The sequence below is a fragment of the Symphalangus syndactylus genome, chromosome 11 (assembly GCF_028878055.3).
Source record: "Symphalangus syndactylus isolate Jambi chromosome 11, NHGRI_mSymSyn1-v2.1_pri, whole genome shotgun sequence".
In the NCBI taxonomy this organism is placed as follows: Eukaryota; Metazoa; Chordata; class Mammalia; order Primates; family Hylobatidae; genus Symphalangus; species Symphalangus syndactylus.
Window position 1 is genome coordinate 11,315,894 of NC_072433.2, and position 20,069 is coordinate 11,335,962.

Here is a 20,069-nt window from a genome sequence, read left to right on the forward strand (position 1 = left end):
CCTTAGTCTAGTAAAATTTTGTTAATTTTATCTTTTCAAAAAACCAACTTTTGGTTTCATTGATTTTTTCCATTGTTTCTCTATTCTCTATTTCATTTATCTCTCTGCTCTAATCATCATTATTTTCTTCATTTTGCTACTCTTCGGTTTAGTTTGTTCTTTATTTCCTTGAGTTTTAAGTTAAATTATGGATTTAAAATCTTTCTTCTTTTATAACTTAAGTATTTACCATTATAAACTTGCCTCTTAGTATTGCTTTAGTTATACCCCATGCATTTTGGTATATTATGTTTTCATTTCATTCGTCTCCAGATATACTTTAAATTTTTGACCTATTTGCTGTTTAAGAGTGAGTTGTTAAGCTTCCACAGGTTGATTTTCCTATTTTCATTCTACTTTTGATTTCTAGTTTTATTCCACTGCAGTGAGGAAGATATTTTACATGACTTCAATCTTTTGAAATGTTTTAATACTTAGTGGCCTAATATGTGGTCTATCTTAGAGAATGTTCTATGTGTGCTTAAGAAGAATGTCTATTCTTCTGTTGTGTCATAGGGTGAACTGTTCTATGTCTGTTAGGTAAAGTGATCTATGCTGTGGCTCACGTCTTCTGTTTCCTTATTGAACTTCTGTCTTGTTGTTCTATGCATAACTGAAAGTCACATAGTGAAGTCGCCTACCATTATTGTGTTGCTGTTTATTTCTCCCTTCAGTTCTAAGTTTGCTCCATATTTTTGGCAGCTCTAATGTGAGGTGGGTATATATTTATAATTGTTGTATCTTCCTGGTGAGTTGACCTTGTTATCATTATATATTGTCCTTCTTTGTTTCTTGTCACAGTTTTTGTCTTAAAGTCTATTTTGTCTGATGTAAATATAGCTGTTTCTTTTCACTTCAGGTTCTCATTTGCATGGAATATCTTTTTCCATCCATTCACTTTCAGCCTGTGTTCTTATATCTAAAGTGAGTCTCTTGTAGAGAGCATATAGTTGAATCCTGTGTTTTATCCATTCAATCAACCTTTGTATTTTAATAGGAGAGTTTAACCGTTTGCCTTTAAAATAATTATTGACAGGAAAGGACTTACTATTGCCATTTTGTTAATTGTTTTCAGTATGTGGTAGACTTTTTGTCTCTTTTTCCCTGTATCTCTGGTGCTGTAGCAAGTCGTGATACTGGGACACTGCCTAGGATCTGTCTGTTGAAACTATATCTTCTCTGGTGCTTGACTAAGACCCAGTGATTTACTTTGTTATCAGTGATCCCCTCCTGGCACCCATTCGTGTCAGAGCTTAGATTCAGGCAAGATAAGAATCATTCCCTTGGGCAGCCCCTTAGAAGTCAGTAGTCAGTGGATATGTTCCACTCTTTTCTTTCTCTTTCCAGGGAGAAGGCAGGAGTTGGGCGTTTTCTCCCAATGGCACTGTGCTTTGCCAGAGGGAGGAGCCATGGCAAGTAAAGGCCATGCATTTTCCTACTGTCTTTGATATGGTTCTTTTTGGCTACATGCTCACCTTGGGTACAGAAACACATTAACTAAGTTGTGGATTGCTCACAAAGAAAATGGTCTGTGTATTGTTTTCAATTCCATATCTCTATGGAGGAAGGGGGGCCTGGGACTTCCTATTTTGCTACCTTGTTGGCATCAATCCCTCTATTTATGTATTTATTGAATAATTAAAAACTGATTTTTTAAATAAATACTAGTAGTCACAAATAACTCTAATGAAAACTTATGATTAATTTAACAACTATGTATTTATATTCTACTGCATAAAATTCTTCTAGAAAGATAAGCCTGGATTTCTTCAAGGACAGAATGAGGGTATAACTCTTGCTAATTTATCTTTAATGTCCTTTCCTGTTGTAATCCTGTATAAGATTAAAAAGCTTATGCTAGGTCAAGTAGTCAGAAATCTAAAGAAACAGACTGAATCAAACAATTTTACCTGTACAAAATGGTTCTCTCTGTGTTTTTTAAAATCTTGATCTAATTTTTATTTTTTTCAAATATTCTAAAATAGATGTTACTTTTACAATGTCAAAACACAGTTATAAAACCAGACAATAAAAAGGTTAGTTTATACATAGTAGTTGATTATGATTATGTTTTTATTACACTTTTTTTTCTCAGGCAATGGTACAAAATAACCGCATAGAGCTTCTCAATCATCCTGTGTGTAAAGAATATTTACTCATGAAATGGTAGGTATTGAGTAGTATTTCGTGTTTAATGCTGTGCCTATTGGATCTATTACAAAGTCTTCAAAACAATTATATTGTAATGGTATTTTAATGTTTTGGCTTTTGTTATTTTAATGTTTTTACTTTGAAGAAATAAGTAAGGCAAATGCCCTAGAACTTAAAGTATAATAATAATAAAGTGAAAAAGACCAAATAAAAAGAAGTTAAGGTTAAAAAAAATGCCGGCATTATGTTTATCATTAAATAAAATATTTGGAGGGCGGGAGGGAATTATTATATAAGACAGGAAGAAGCTCTTTAGAGCCTAAAATTTATCTTTAACATTAAATGAAATATTTGGGGCATGGAAAGGATCATTATATATAAAACATGTAGAAATATCCTGGACCCTGAAATTTAGTTGATAATGAAGAAAGAGGGGTATTCTAGGAAGAGCACTCATATTGCTGACAGATTATATGGGTTAACATCCTGGCTCTTTCATTAATTTGTTAAGTCATAATTTGCTTAGAACTTGAGATTCCCTCTCTGAAAATGAAAAAGGTGAATTCGAAGATTTACTTGATCCGAAGCTTCAGTGAATTTACCAACAAGGTTTCTGAAAGAGATTATAACCACTTTTTCCCCAGGTATCTTAAGTAAATATTTTTGTTTGAAATGGCTCAATTCTGGTTTGCTTATACTTTTGTAGGTTGGCTTATGGATTTAGAGCTCATATGATGAATTTAGGATCTTATTGTCTTGGTCTCATACCTATGACCATTCTCGTTGTCAATATAAAACCAGGAATGGCTTTCAACTCAACTGGAATCATCAATGAAACTAGTGATCATTCAGAAATACTAGATACCACGGTAATTTCGAATTTTAACTTTCTAAAATAAAGGATTATAAAAAATGTATTTTTTCTTAAGACTACTAAACCCATAATAAATCTGACATATCAGGACTTTATTATAAACAGCCTGTAAGAATTTGTATATGGTACTAATTTCTCCTAAAATCCTTTGTGGAAGGAGAGAGAATATAAACAAACAGGTCAACTAATGAGTTTGTAAACTAATTTAAAAGGAATTGTCGTGTGTTAGATGCTAGATTAAATACTGAAGTGTAAAACTTTAAAATAGGTGTACAAGAAAGCAGATTTGTAGTTGCCAGGGATTGTGGGACATGGAAAATGGGGAGAGATGCTTTATGGACATGTGGTTTCCATCCAAGATGATGAAAAAGTTATGGAACTAGCTAATGATGATGGTGGTATAACACTGAATATACTTAATGCCACTGAATTATATATTTTAAAATGTACATTTAAAATGTAACACTTTTAAAATGGTAAGTTTTGTTATATGTATTTTGCCACAATAAACAATTTTATATTGGCCTACAGATTCATATTCTAATTCAATTAGCAATTTTTGAACTTCACTTAATGAGGACATTCTGAAATGAGGGTGTGTTCATCTCTAGTGAATGATATGAGTATGATGTCAGTTAAATTTTCTGTTTAACTCAAAGTGGACAGTATATAGAAATTAAGCAAAAAAAAGAATAAATTTAATAGTGAAAATTATGGAAATGTTAAAGTGTTTTATATCTCTCATAACTATGTGTCTTATCCTTTTTTGTTTTAGAATTCATATCTAATAAAAACTTGTATGATTTTAGTGTTTTTATCAAGTATATTTGGGTATTGTAAAGAAGCGGGGCAAATTTTCCAACAGGTATGTAATACATTTTGTATCTCTAAAGTTGCACATATTTTAATATGCAGAACATAAGTTAATTGATAAGTTATTACTTGAGATAATATTATATCATAATAAAATTACATAGCTTGACTACCATACAGATTAGAAACACCAAACATAAATGTTTCAAAATGTAGAAAATACATGATTTTAGGTAAGGTCCCTGCCTATTTGATATATCTATGAAAGAGATGTTCCACTTTTACTGGTCCTTAAACATCTCTCTAACTACAAATGGTCATTATGAGTGACTTTGCTGTCTTTCCTCTTACATAGTTTTAAAGATTTTGCTAACATAATGGTTAAATTTTGAACTTGATAATTTTAAATATAAATGTTTATAAAGAAGTTATCTGGCCCAAGACTCCATTTCAAATGGGTCTTTCTTTGAATTCCTTTTCTAATAGAAATACTTTTTTGATTAAATAAAATTCCAAGTCTTAATACAATTTTGGAACTTTTTACAGCAAAATTTTTACTTTATATTCTACCTTTTAAATGAATGAGCCAAGTTCCGATCAGAACCAAGCGTATAAATTATCTGCAGGTCCTACCTTTGGCTGATAAATGGCAAAGGTTGATCCTTCTTTTCTCAGCATGGAGGTTGAAAGTCTTTATAATTTTTTTGCATATTTTCATGAATATTATTTTTATAAATCATATGTCTTTTATACAACACCTCACTTTCTGTGAAAATTTTTTTTGTTGCATCATGTAAGCACATAGATACTTGCATTTATAAATTTGATAATAATGGTTTGCATTTTTAAAATATTATACATTGCAAGTACTTTCATATAGATACTTTAAGAAATTTGTCACAATTCTGATAGACTGTAATGTTGCATTGTACCTTAAACGATTTAAGGCACATTACTTAATCTTTCTTGCCATTATTTTCATTTTCCAGAAATGAAAATTGCAGATTATAGTTTAAATTGAGCTATAAAGTTATATGAATTCTCTATCAGATTTGATCTCCACATTTTCTTACTGATATTTAAATGATCTACTCTATTGGAAATTTAATGCCCAATAAATAAAAAGTTTGAAAATACCATTATTATTTGTTTTTATTTCCTAATTAAGTCTCAGTGCATGTCCCAAACCTTTTTAGAAACAACTTTAGTTCATAAAGAGAGCTCCACATTCATGTTCTTATACGGGTAGAAAGGCCCCAGGAATTACTAAACCAACTTGCAGTCCCCAAGAAATTTTCTTAAGATGGAGTGAACTCCACAGGGAAAGTCCAGCAATTTGAAGGATTTCCTTAGGCGTCAGACTCCAATAACACCAGGTTAACAGAGGACTCTGGGCCATCTCCAACACCGATTCATACCCCGGGGACTCTGAAGTCAATCCAGGATAGCATGAGGTCACTCCTTGGTCCTAACCTTCTCCCCAGCTGGCTGCAAAGCTAGAAAAATTTTATTACTGGGTGCATGTATATAACCATCCATAGATACTAGATCTCTATATGTGGTAATTTTTTATTCTTTTCTATTCCAGAAAAGGAATTATTTTATGGATATGAACAATGTTTTTGAATGGATTATCTATACGACGGGCATCATTTTTGTGCTGCCCTTGTTTGTTGAAATACCAGCTCATCTGCAGTGGCAATGTGGAGCAATTGCTGTTTACTTCTATTGGATGAATTTCTTATTGTATCTTCAAAGGTAAAACAAGCTTGAATGATTTCCACATCCTTTAAGCAGTTATAATATCAAAAGAAAAACTATTGTACCTGGTGTAAATTTAAAACTGGCTTATTCATTTTCCAGTTGTTTCAAAATATGAAGAATTTTTGTATACCCTATTAAGGAAAGGCAGGAGCATGGTTCCAGAGTTCAGAATGAAGATCAGGGTTTCTCAAACTTGGCACTATTGAACTTTGTGGCCAGATAATTCTTTCTTCTTCTTCTTCTTTTTTTTTTTTTTGTGGTGGGGGACTGTCTTGTATATTGTAAAATGCTTAGCAGCATTCCTGGCTCCTGGCTTCTACCCACTAGATACCAGTAGCATCCACCCCACACCAGTTATGACAACCAAAAATGAATGCAGACAATGCCAGACGTTCCCTTGTGCCAAATGAGCCCAGGTCAAGAACACTGGTCTAGACAAATCTGGATTAAATAGGGGGAGTAAACAGGAAAAGTATTGGCTATTCTTGCTTTACCTGATATTATTTTGTAAGCATTTACTTTGAATTAAAACACTCAAAATGAACTGATTGATAGATAGTATGGGGAATCGAAGTGGTATAAAAGAAACAATAAGCCCAAAGAATCTAATTCTAGAGAGGGAAAAAGCCTCAGTTCCCAGGCCTCTGACAGTTGGTAATGTTGAGTTTCATGTTATTTCACATAATCTTTCCAATAACGAGGCCAATGTTATTATTTGCAGTCTCTAAAAGAAGAAGCTGAAGCACTGAGTTCATAACTTGCTGAAGATCTCAGCTAGTCAGTCAAGATACAGATATTTACCCAAAGTCTTTCTGACTCCAGGGAGCATGTTTTTTCCACCATATCCTCTGCATTGCTGTGTCGTGAGCACAGTGATTGATAGAGAGTTGAGTGCCGCCCCTTGGAGAGTACATGGGATGGTGAGAAAGGCAGTGGCCCAGAAATAGGATTTAAGACAGGTTCAGGCACTGTCACACCCTTGGCTCTGTCATTATTAGTGGCCTTGGTGAGTCACTATATGTCTCTGTGAATTTAGCTGAAGTCCCTTTCAGCTTTAGAATCTTGTAAGTTCCTCATTTAAGAAGTCATCTTTGTCAAAGGCAGAGTACAAGTTAGAGGCCAGATTACACACCCATTATCTATCCAAACATTTCACAATATAGGATGCAGGGGTTAGAAAAGAAAACCAAAGGAGATGGTGAGGATAAAATGCAAATCATGTGGTATGTGCCCTGCATTAGATGCCTTCCGGTTCACAAATTCAATCTCTGCATGATGCAGCACACAGTTTATCTCTCTAATTTCTTTATTAAGCATTTGGCAGCATTTTCTTTGATATTGAGAAGCTATTATTTTTCTCTGCTACTTCAGTTGAAGTAATGTCCAGTCGTCAAGTGGTAAAATGATTTAAGGTAACATTAGGGGCGGGCACAGTGACTCACGCCTATAATCCTAGCACTTTGGGAAGCCGAGGCAGGCTGATGCTTGAGCCCAGCAGTTCGCTACCAGCCTGGGGGTGATACCTGCCTGTGGTCCCAGCTACTTGGGAAGCTGAGGCAGGAGGATCACCTGAGCCTGGGAAGTCAAGGCTGCAGTGAGCAATGATTGCCCCACTGCACTTCAGCTTAGGTGACAAAGCAAGACCCTGTATCCAAAAAATAGATAACATTAATAATGAGAATAAAAGCAAAAGTAATTTGACTAACAGCTTGAAAATTAAGACATGATTATTCAATTAATTCTTATGTTTTCTTTTTCAAAATAACTGGCCTCAGTGATCTCATCTGTGAAATCTAATACCTGATTTAATATATGATAAACATTGTCACTGAGTGAATACATTTTGACTATAAAAGTGAGTAAATGTGTGTTGTTTTTTTTTTACTTTTCTAGATTTGAAAATTGTGGAATTTTTATTGTTATGTTGGAGGTAATTTTGAAAACTTTGTTGAGGTCTATGGTTGTATTTGTCTTCCTTCTTCTGGCTTTTGGACTCAGCTTTTACATCCTCCTGAATTTACAGGTAAGGCAGTTGCATCAGTAGTTGATTTTGTCGCTGTGAATTATGGAAATATAATTTATACTTAAATCTAAATAGTCTAGAAAATTCATAATTACATAACAACAGTATTCAAATACTTTAGTTTTTATCTGCTATAACTTTCAAATGACTTTTATTGCAGAAAAAATGTATAGTCATGTTAAGCAACTTTGTCCATTGTCAAAAAGTTTATGTACAACACAGATGATTTATTATTTATGCAGATTACATATTTTTGATGACTTTACCACTGTTTACTCATATTTTATCACTGCATTTCAATAGCTATATACCTATGACTTTAAAAAAGTATTCTGCATACAGTTTTTATCATTTTACCTCCAGGAAACACTTTTTCATTGTAGAAACTTTGCATTTCATTTGTACCTCACCGTCTTGTTTTCAGGATCCCTTCAGCTCTCCATTGCTTTCTATAATCCAGACCTTCAGCATGATGCTAGGAGATATCAATTATCGAGAGTCCTTCCTAGAACCATATCTGAGAAATGAATTGGCACATCCAGTTCTGTCCTTTACACAACTTGTTTCCTTCACAATATTTGTCCCAATTGTCCTCATGAATTTACTTGTAAGTAGTTTTTTTATATATTTTCTGTTTGTTGATCATTTGAAACATTTTATAATGATAATTATTTTTAACTTCCTTAATCTCCCTTCACTGGGGAGAAGAGGAAGGATCTACTACAAAATCTATTCATTCAACACTCATTTGGTGCCTGGGGAGCACCAGGCACATCAAGAGGCTCAGGGCGTGCAAAGATGCATGCACTTGGCAAATACCAAGGATCTACCAAATGCCAGTAACTGTTACAAGTTCTAGGAACCAGTGATGAAGAAATCAGACCAATATTCAGTCCCAGTGTGATCACAAACAGGAATTTAGGTAATAAACAAATAACTGTGTAGCATAATGTCATGGGGGTGATAAATGCTATGAAGAAACAAGAAGCAGGGAAAGGCAACAAAGATGAAGGTGTGTGATGTTTTGGAGTTGGAGAGGGGGTCAGAGGTTAGGCAGAGAACTTTATGGACCATATTATCTCTATGCTCGAACTTACCATTGACCAGAGATTCAAGTGGGGAAGTCTGTCATGCAGAGGGCATCTGCGACATTCAGATGCCACCTTGAACCCAGTCAAAGCCTAGACACTATCAGCAGACACGAGAGTGCCCTTCCACATGGAATTCTCTAGAGAATCTCCTCAAGGCATGAGCACGTTGGCTGATGCAGGCAAAGGTGCATCCCATTCCAGGTCCATGGGGAGCCCTTATTGGCATTTTTGTGCCTATTTTTCCTTTATCCATTTGTGCACACATGCACATATTCCACACACTTTCTCTGAGTCTGACTATGTGCCAGAGACTGTACTAGGCAGTGTTTCTGGAAAGGAAAAAAAATATGCAGATGTGTAAGTATTTTGATTCAATTATTTGATACAACTCCAGAGTTTTATTTTGGTGACCTAGAAAAACAAAGGATGGCAATAGGAATAATGGAGAATGACATAAAGCCCACATTATTCTCTGATAATTGTTTATGTTTTGGAAGATAATTATCCAGAAGAGAATTGGGCTTAGCAGTAGTACTGGTTGGCCCCATTCTGAAGATCCACATCCAGCACCCATTGTGCATCTCTACCTGGATATCCTGGAGGAAAATCAAAACCAACAGAGCCAAGAGTAATGTTATCTTTCCTTCAGAGTCTCCACTGCCTCTCAGTAGAATCTCCTAGTCATCCTACTAAGATCATTGGCAGATAGTCTCTATTTTACTCTCCCACGTTTTTCTTCATTTCTTTCAATAATTCTTTGGCTTTCACATCTGCTTCCAGATGCTTGGACTGTCATAGTTCCTCATCCAAATTGCTGCGGCAGCCTCAAGAGCATCTCTACCTTATCACACTGCTTTGTCTAACTCTTCCTACAAATGGCCACCATAGTGATGCTCTGATAATGAAAAACTAAACCCATCAGTGGCCCTTTTAAAAATTTTTCCATGCCTCTTCAAAAGCTTTAATCCAGTCCAAACCCATCAGCACAGTAGGCAAAGGTCCCTGTGAGCTGGATCTTACCAAGATCTTTCCCAACGCCTCACTGTTCCCAGGATTTAACCAGAAAGGCACACTCCCTGAGTGTGCCACCCTTTCCTTCATGCTTCCTAGACTCTGTACAGGCTCTTCCTTTAGCCTGGAAAACATCCCACCATGGGTTAGCTCTAAGATTTCAAAACTCAGCTGAAGTATCATTTCTTCAGGGCAGACTTCCTTAACCACCACCCCTCTCCAATTAACTTGCTCTATTGGATACTCTTTCCTTGTGTTACCATAGTTTTGAGGATACACACAGATAATAATAATAAAACCTACTTCCTAGATTATTACAAGGATTCAATGAGCTAATACAAGGGACTTGAAACAGTACTTGGCACATGATAAGCATTTGATAAATATTAATGACCATTAAAAGTTAATAATTGATCTCTTCTATGGCTTATAAGCTCAAATGTCTTCAGAGCCCAGACGTGTATCTAAAATATGTGAAGCAGCAGGTATGAAATGGTTAGTTTTTGGGTTAGTTTTTATTTTTATTTTTATTTTTTTTGAGATAGGATCTCATTCTGTGACCCAGGCTAGAGTGCAGTGGAGTGATCATGGCTCACTGCAGCCTCCACTTCCCAGTCTCAGCTGATCCTCCCACCTCAGCCTACCTAGAAGCTGTGACTACAGGTGCTCACCACCACACCCAACTAATTTTTGTATTTTTGTAGAGATGAGGTTTCACCATTTTGCCCAGGCTGGTCTGGAACTCCTGGGCTCAAGTGATCCTCCCACCTCGGCCTTCCAAATTTCTGGGATTACAGATGTAAAATGCTGTGCCTGGCAGAGATGGTTGGTTTTGATGGGGGTCAGTGTAAATTGGAGAGAACACCCATCTGAAAACTTGCAAATTAAAAACCAAAACAATATTATCCTGCCCAGTGAAACGTATTTCCTGACTATATCCAGTTCTCAGTGCTAGTTTGCAAGCCCTAGAATATATTCTCCCTCTCTTCATTCATGTTGTGACTGTTTTGTTTACCTATTAGGTACCCTGCTCTACACTAAGCACTGGGCATACAGTGGTGACCTTCACAGATCCCTTGTCTCATAGAGTTTACAGGACTTTGAGCTCCTCAAGAGCAGTCACTGACTTTTCTTTCTGGTGCAGCATGCAAGATGCTGGCTCAGCAAACACAGGAACTAAGTACCAGAAAATAAATGAATGAGTGAAATAAGATAATTTCATCAGACTGAGTAGAACCGGGCTAACAGCTTCCTCCCGCCTAATTCTGTCTAGCCATAAATTTCTGGTTCCTCACCAGAGCCTCTCCCGCCCCTTTAGTATATGTTTTCCTTCTGAACATGTGTAAGATATAAAATATATCATTCTCTCAGTTTAGTATATTTTTCCATGTTATTAAATCACTCTTGTCTACCTTAGTTACTAAACTCCTGGAGTTTCCCACCATGTTGTGTGGCCACACCCAATTGCATGTGATATCATCCCTGTCCTTCAAAAAAAAAAAAAAACCATATTTTTATCTTAAATGAAATGAATTTCAGATTAATTTGTGTGTCTTAAGTTTTCATAACATTTAAGAGTACTGAACCTCCGAATGTGGCCATCATCATTGCAGAGGTATATAGGCCTTGTAGTTTTCTGTAAGGTGTATTACCAAAGTATTCTGCAGCTACTACTAATAGATCATATGCCCACTCTCCCACTTTAGCCACAGAGACCTTGCTATGGTTGCAATTTTTATGTCCCATCCAAAATGTATGCATAGAAACCTAATCACCAAGAAGATGGCATCAGAAGGTGGGGCCTTTGGGAGGTGATTAGGCCGTGAGGGGAGAGCCCTCATGAAAGGAATTAGTTCCCTTATAAAAGAGCTATAAGCGAATTAGTTCCCTTCTGCCATATGGGAGCACATAGAAGGTGCCACCTATGAGGAATGGGCTCTCACCAGAAACCAGTTCTGCCCGAGTCTTGATTTTGGACTTCCCAGCCTGCAGAACTGTAAGCAATTAACTTATGCTATTTATACATTACCCAGACTGAAATATTTTGTCATAGCAGTCTGAATGGACTAAGACAGACCTTACATGCATTTTTAGGTGGACCGTTAAACTGTAGTGATTTAATTTTGTGTCATACTTCAGATTGGTTTGGCAGTTGGTGACATTGCTGAGGTCCAGAAACATGCATCACTGAAGAGGATAGCTATGCAGGTAAGTGCAGTGCCTCCGCACTTAACGATAGTGTTATGTTCTGGTAAACCCACAATAAGTTAAAAATATTACAAGTCAAAAATGGGCATTTTGTAGGAATATCCCGGTTATAAATTTATACCACTTACACTGTAAAGTATGGGCCATTTACCCTCCTGATCATGTGGCTGACTGGGTTCTGTGGCTCGCTGCCACTGCCCGGCATCCCAGGAGAATACCACATACTGCTAAACCAGAACAGATCAAAGTTTAAAATTTGAAGTACAGATTCTACTGAATATGCATCACTTTCACACCATCATAAAGTCAAAAATCATGAGTCAAACCATCCTAAGTTAGGTATTGTCTGCATCACATTTATTTAAACTTACTGGAATCAACACCATTATCGTTACTTCCTTTTTTAAGAGCACAGTTACTTAGCATGGATAGTTTCTTAATCCTGAGGAGTCACATCCTGTGTCTGTTTGCATGTTACCTGGTATACCTGCTCGAATCAAAGTTGATGAAAAAAAATGTCTGAGAACAATCTTAGCAGAGAAATTGAGAAGTTGCCTGAGCATCTTTTGTTATGTTAAAATGTGGCCATCCAGATAGCTAGCTGCTTGATCAAGAGCATCACTGGCATCCTAGCCCCACTGTTCAAAGAAGCTCCTTATACTTTGTGCAGGGAATCACAGGGTCCCCACAGCATGATTTGTGTTGAAGTTTTAACTGCATCCATGAGGTTTTGTTCTCTTGTGACATCTCTCTCATTTTTATAGACAATTTGAGGTGAAATTTGGTGTCAAAGTTTCCTGGCTAGGTATTTGGCTATTGAATCTTGTGAGGTACCTTTCTGTCATACAACACAAAGTTATTTTTGTGCTCTTGACTGGATTGTCTTTAAATTTCAAATTCAAATGGGCATTTTTGATGCCTCAAGGATATTTTGTGACCAGTTGACTATACATATTCAGAAACTTTGGCCAGTTTGAGAGAGAAAAAAATCATGTTATGATATAACTTTCTATTCACTCTTGTCTCCTCTTCACTTTTATTTGTCCAAATTCTTTCTTCTCTGTTATTCATTCAGCCATACACTAACATTTATTTATTGAAAACAATGTTTCAATACATAGTGTGTACAAAGTCCAGTACAACTTATCATGAGAGGCTAGAGGAAACAGAGGGATGTGATCCCTGACTATTAAATCAACTACGTCTACTTAGCACAGCAGCTAGGTATTCATAGAATTTAATATCAAAAATCAACTGAGAACCATTCTTAAATTCTATGCTGTATGACATGGCTGTATATTATACAGAGATATAGAATGACTGGAACACTTAGAGAACAAACACAAATGATGGTCAGGTACAGGAAAAAATGCAGAAATAATTAAGGGAATGCTACATGGAGGGGGCGAGATGAGTCAGTGTTGAAAGATGGTTGGGATTTAACAGGACATCAATACCGTCCTGAAAGGGGGGGCCAGCAAGAGCAAAGGGCCACATCAGAACTGGGGAAAATGGCCAAGGCACTGGCTCAAGGCCCCTTTGCCTGGAAGGATCATTCATGTTAGTGGGTGATTAGATTGCTCCAGAGGATAGGTGGGTTTATTCAAAACCAGCAAAGAAAAACCTTAGCACTAAATGAAAGGGCACTAAATGATGAAGTGCTTCAAGTTATTTTGTAAGTTAGTGGAGAGTTATTATCAGCCCTTCCACAGTGAAAATGGTGTTTATAGTGATCTGTTACTATCTTGGTTTAGTGAGGAAAGATTGAAGGCAGGAAAAGCTAATGGCAGGTTATTACTGTCACAAAGATGGTGTTTAGGACTCCAGGTGTATGGATATGGAGAGGAGATGTATAAACCTCTTGGAAGGTATGTCAGCAATACCTCATAACTGCCCTAACAGCTCTTTAAAATACCTTGGGGAATAGATAAAAACAATAATACAAGCAAAGCTGGGGAAGCTCACTCAGCTACAGTGTCAGTGGGTTTGAGCTGAAAAGCACAAACCTATATTGTTTACTCTGCTCCCTGAAAGTAAATAGCACAAATCCTAGTACCCCCATATTATCTATGCCTTGTTTTGGATCAAAAACAGCATCGACTGGAAAACCGGGAAGCCATTCTCCTACTTCTCCTGAGTTGTTTCTTAAGCAACTCTCTGCATCCATTCTGAAACCTGTGTCTGAGCCCACAGCAGAACCGTGAGCAGAACTGGACAAGTAGCACACATTTCCGACAGGGCCATTTAGTTCTCTCATAGAATCATCTCGAAGGGAAGTGGAGACAGGCCTTGGGACAATGCATGCTGGGAGATGTGTTCTTTATGGGGACTGTCAGTTCCTCAGGGGCAGGTGTTATGAGTATTTTGAGGGGCTTGAAGCTGTTTGGGTGTCTTTAAATGTTGGTATCTCCACTTTCCACCACAGTTTTGGCAGCTGCAGACGGTCCATAAACATTTATATCCCCACTGAAAATTAGAAAGGGAAATCTGCAGAGGGCATCTTACCCTTCAACATGGAAACCCCACCAGTTAGAGGAGGTAAAGATGCCCCCTGAGCCCAGTGGAGCCAGGCTCAGTGGGTCCCACCCGACCCACACTGGGGGCTTTTCTTGCCAACCTCCCCCAGGACCATCTTTGAGGGACCTGTGTAGATAATGAACAGTATAACACACACTATTTATCTTTTGGCAAACATCGAGCTTGAGTAAATCTTTTCCAATCAAGTGTGAGGAAATAAGATGTGACCTCTAAAACTATATGTATGGGAGGGGGAAAGTGATATCACCCTAAAGAGCAAAGGGGAAAAAAAGGAACCCTAGAAATTATTATAGAAAATCAGTGAAAATATTTAACTCGTATTATTAATACAATACAAGAAAACATAGCTTTCTTGAAGCTGGAACTAATGCACAGTGTGTTAAATGGTGGTAAGTGCTATAAAAATAGCAAGGAAGCCACATGGGGGAAAGTCATGTGGCGGACAGTGGGGGGCCACAATTTTAAGCAGTGGTGTCAGGAAAGTTCTTACCATTTCACTATTTATGGCTATAAATCACTAATATTGGAAAGTATTTGTTCTTAGAAAGCAAATCTCACTAATAGTTACAGTAAACATACCTATACATCAGATACAAAGGGGTATAAAAAAGCAGAGATAAATTTGGCAAAAATAAATGAAAAAAATTAAATGTAAGGAAATATCTCATTTGCTATCCCTGAAAATAGTAATTATACTTAAAATTCATCATAGATAAACCATTTTGCACCTGATAGCACAGACATGAAAAATGCATGATATACCCTTAGGCATGAGAGTTTAATTCTTTTTCTGCTTACCTTTGTCTTCCTCCAGTTAAGCACTCCTTCTCTCCTGCCCTAGGTGTGTATACATATGTACACACACACACATTCACACTGTGCATTTGTGCTGATTATGTAGTATTGCAACACCCCAAGAGTATGAACTACCCTTTTCTTCTTTAAATCTCTGGCATTGAACAATAAAACATCAGGTGACTATCCCTGAACAATAAACAGCAAGTGACTAAAATTGAATTCCTTTTTTAAGCAACATCCCCCTCTTCTTCTTCTCCCACTCCAAGGCAGATTGCTGCCCTGTCAGTGGGTGAGGTGAGAGGAAAGGGCAGGTGACTGTGAGCTAGGGGATAAGAAAGCCTGGCCAGCCCAGCTGTGGCACAGAAGTCAGGACATAGAAATCAGTTTTCATTTTGCTGTATTAATGATTGCCTCTGTGCCCTATAAAAATTCCAGATACTAACTAATGGTTCTATCAATAAATCCAAAATGCACTTTAGGTGGAACTTCACACCAGCTTAGAGAAGAAGCTGCCACTTTGGTTTCTACGCAAAGTAGATCAGAAATCCACCATCGTGTATCCCAACAAACCCAGATCTGGTGGAATGTTATTCGTAAGTACACGTAAGAAATAACAACATCAATAACATGACACTGTTTGACATTCATTCATTGTGTTAACCCTAAGGGGGCCCTTTTATAGACTTTGAGTCTTCTCTTCCTGTGGTCAAAGAAGTTGTGCTTTTAAAAAAAGGATATAATTAACCCAAGACGTGAAAGAGCTGGGTGAGAGAAGGGTGACATTTGCTCTCCCCTTTCAGGCGGCTCATCCATAGCATCTGTGTTAAATGCGTGCTGTCCCTGTGAGAGCAGATGGGCAGGGTACCAGCCACACCCTTTTAATGTCTTTTTTTACAGTACAGGTATACTTTATTTGCTTTTCCTAGTCACATGTCACTTACATTTATGTGTAGATATATATGTGAGTATATACAGCCAAGTGTTTAGAATACACAATAGAGAATACACATTTACACACACACACACTATACACACAATGTATTAATCCATTTTCACACTGCTATAAAGAACTGCCCAAGACTGGGTAGCTTATAAGGGAAAGAGCTTTAATTGGCTCACAGTTCTGCATGGCTGGGGAGGCCTCAGGAAACTTGCAATCATGGTGGAAGGTGAAGGGGAAGCAACGCACCTTCTTCACAGGCAGCAGGAAGGAGAACGAACGCATGAGGAACTACCCAACAATTATAAAACCACCAGATCTCGTGAGAACTCACTCACTATCATGAGAACAGCATGGGGGAAACTGCCCCCATGATACAATTACCTCCACCCTCTCTTTCCCTTGACACGTGGGGATTATGGGGATTATAATGCAAGATGAGATTTGGGTGGGGACACAAAGCCTAAACATATCTCACACACACACACAGAGCATCCACTATAGAAAATGAGGTAATTAAGTGATCAAAGACTAAGCAAGACCATTGCATTATAATGGAAGAAGGGCCATATGAAGAGCCAGAATAACTGGTTGCTAATCCTTAGTATGCCTGGGCTCCCTTCATCTCTACGGCTGTTCTTCCTGAGTTCTTTTCAGGTTAATTTCCCCTGTGTAGAAGGGGAACATCACACTCCGGGGACTGTTGTGGGGTGGGGGGGGGGGGAGGGACAGCATTAGGAGATATACCTAATGCTAAATGACGAGTTAATGGGTGCAGCACACCAACATGGCACATGGATACATATGTAACAAACCTGCACATTGTGCACATGTACCCTAAAACTTAAAGTATAATAATAATAAAAAAAATTCCCCTGTGTAGTCACAAAATAATACAGTCGCCCTGAGTATCAGTCTAGGCTTTATTCTAACCCCACAGTATCTCTCCAACTGATTTCACACATGTCCATGGTTACAATTACTACCGAAACAGAATGCTCAGCAACTGATTTCTCAATCCTAGAGCTCACTCTTCAGTTCCCGGCCCCTACATCCAGCTGTCTACTTGACATCTCCACTTGCATGTTTTAAAGATGCCTCACATTCAGCAGGTTCAAAACCAAACTTCAATGCTTTCACGTTTCACCCTCTCCTCACATATCCCCTACAGGAAAAGAAGTGGAAAAAGTCCTGGTTCCTCCTTGCAACAGTGTCAGCACAATTCATTAGCCTGTGCAAGCCAGCCACCCAGGAGTCGTCCTTGATCTGTCCCCTCCCTCTCCTTCTCCCCTCAGTCTGGTCCATTTGACTTCCTGGGTGGCCTGTGCAAGTCACCATTTTCTCTGGCCTGGACTCCTAGAATTACCTCATTCTTGATCATTTCACATCTGCCTTTGACTCTCTCCGGTCAACCTATGGTTTAAAGGATATTAAATTAAAATGAAATATATTAAAATAACATTTCAGAAATTTCTCCAGGTGAAACTTTGTTGATTGGTTGAGTTGTATTGGATAATGTGCAGTGCAGTTTTAGATAATTAACAATGAATCTCCTATAGAATACCACCTTCTGTGATGGGCATTTCTCATGAAAATGTATAGAACAATTCAGCTAAGCCCCATTCTAAACAATTTCCTACCCTAATTTACTCCTCTTCTGTTTTATCTGTACATGTTTTATTTCTCTCTGATTATATGTATGACTTCCTTTCACAGCTCTTTCTTCACATGTCTCTTTCTCCTGGCAGATTGTGGGTTCCTTGAGGGCATAGCTATGCCTTATGCATATTTGTACCAGTGGTGGTTGAATTTGGGCACATGCTTAAGAAAAATTTCCTGAATTAAATTCAATTTGAGTAACTACTATTTTTTATCCGACAGCATATATTCTGCTTTTTATTTTGCAATGGAGAAATAAGACAAGAAATACCAAATGCTGATAAATCTTTAGAAATGGAAATATTAAAGCAGAAATACCGGTATGTATTTTTCCTTCTATCTGTACTTGAGAAATTTAAAACTCATAAATAATAATGCACAATATAAGATTATATTTTATATTGGTGTTTATTTATTTTATATATTGTCATGCATTGTTGATAGCTATAGCTGGTGTATTGAGAGTCATGAGACATTTTTTAGAACCAACAACATATTTGCCACTATTCACCAATCAATTTGCCTTCCAATAGTAAGTGAATAAAAATTAAAATGCTGATTTCCTTTCTCTTGGAGGTACTATCATAAACTGTATTCTTCATCTGAATTCATAAAGCAAAGCTCTGAAAACTTTTGAAGATCCCTGGAGTAACTATGTGGTGGGCAGTGGTTAAGCCTGAGGGTTTTACAGTTAGTTAGTACCTGAGTTCAAACCCCTATTCAACTAGGTACTTAATAACTGTAACCCTGGGCAATCTGCTTAACCTTTCTCTATAATAGTTTCTTACCTATAAACTGGGAACAAAAATAAACTAGCCATGAACTAACAGTGTAACTTTGGGAAAAAGTCGTTTAAACTTCAAAAATATGTGTTTCCTGGAAGGATTGTGACTACCGAGGTTAAAAGCTATGCCTTCCTACATTCAGAAGGGCTAAAAGAAGAACTGAAAATAAATTCATGAAATGTGTATGTCCTTTTAGGCTGAAGGATCTTACTTTTCTCCTGGAAAAACAGCATGAGCTCATTAAACTGATCATTCAGAAGATGGAGATCATCTCTGAGACCGAGGATGAAGACAGCCATTGTTCTTTTCAAGACAGGTTTAAGAAAGAGCAGATGGAACAAAGGAATAGCAGATGGAATACTGTGTTGAGAGCAGTCAAGGAAAAAACACACCATCTTGAGCCTTAGCTTCTGAGACCTTCAGTGAGGCTTCTAATGGGGCGTGTATGACTTGCTGGTTCTAACTTTCAATTTAAAAAGAGTGAGGAAGAAGCAGAAATCTGATTGATTTTACTACATGTGAAATCATGGTTCCTGCATGCTATATGAAAGTAAACCATCTTTTATCCTGTATTCATATTTTCTACCAATCACTATGTATTGGGGATATCTTTGCAGATATGTTCAAATTGGACTTTGATGAGATATAATCTCATTATTTGAATGGGTAGAAAACGAATTTGCTAGAACACACATTTTTAATGAAAAGAAGTAATAAATGTAACTATTAAGCTAAAATGCAAATGTCAGTACTGAATTCCTGCTTGTTAATTGCATAATATGTGATGCCCTAGAAAATAGTCACAAGTATTAATAATGCCTTAGATGATAGTCTTAAATACTAGGTTGAGGTCTACCTAACCTAAGCTTCTTCTTGGAAAGCTTCTTCATGTTGAAAGAACCTGTGGGTGGCACTATGTGTAATCTTCTGTTCCTACTGTGATGAATAGCCCCACCCTTCTTGCTGTCCCCAACACACCTGATGTCACTTTGAGCCATATAGTTGAAGTACAAATTAATAGGCCTTATGATATGCACGAATTTTACTATAGATAATATATGTTGTTTGTTTTTCTTTGCCAATGAGCATAATAAATGTAAAACCTATATAGTATCCCTGTGATTATTGTATGAGCCTTTGTTTGAGATTTGAAAAAACATGCCTCCATCACATATTCCCTTTTTTCTTTTGATGTCTACTCCAATCATGAATTAATCACATGCTTCATCATTAATCTTTTCAGGGTCCTTCTCTTGTTTTGTCTCATTTTCTCCATCATCCTGATTAGCATGTTTATTCCCTCACTACCCCCAGGAGACATTCACTGTAATGAATATGTCTTTGGCTACGTATGTGTCCTTGTGTTATGTTGTAC

General features: G+C 37.2%; 1 protein-coding gene across 1 annotated transcript in view; it reads left to right on the forward strand.

Annotated features, from left to right (window-relative positions):
• Positions 1 to 19,800, forward strand: part of TRPA1 (transient receptor potential cation channel subfamily A member 1) — a 55,539-nt gene extending 35,739 nt beyond the window's left edge. Inside the window, exons 18-27 of the mRNA XM_055298663.2 lie at positions 2,135 to 2,205; positions 2,897 to 3,059; positions 3,840 to 3,929; positions 5,466 to 5,635; positions 7,535 to 7,664; positions 8,089 to 8,271; positions 11,906 to 11,974; positions 15,790 to 15,903; positions 18,132 to 18,229; positions 18,891 to 19,800. Of these exons, the coding sequence (XP_055154638.1) occupies positions 2,135 to 2,205; positions 2,897 to 3,059; positions 3,840 to 3,929; positions 5,466 to 5,635; positions 7,535 to 7,664; positions 8,089 to 8,271; positions 11,906 to 11,974; positions 15,790 to 15,903; positions 18,132 to 18,229; positions 18,891 to 19,101 (1,299 nt within the window). The 3' untranslated portion in view covers positions 19,102 to 19,800. The remainder of the gene's footprint in view (positions 1 to 2,134; positions 2,206 to 2,896; positions 3,060 to 3,839; positions 3,930 to 5,465; positions 5,636 to 7,534; positions 7,665 to 8,088; positions 8,272 to 11,905; positions 11,975 to 15,789; positions 15,904 to 18,131; positions 18,230 to 18,890) is intronic.
• Positions 19,801 to 20,069: the final 269 nt, after the last annotated feature.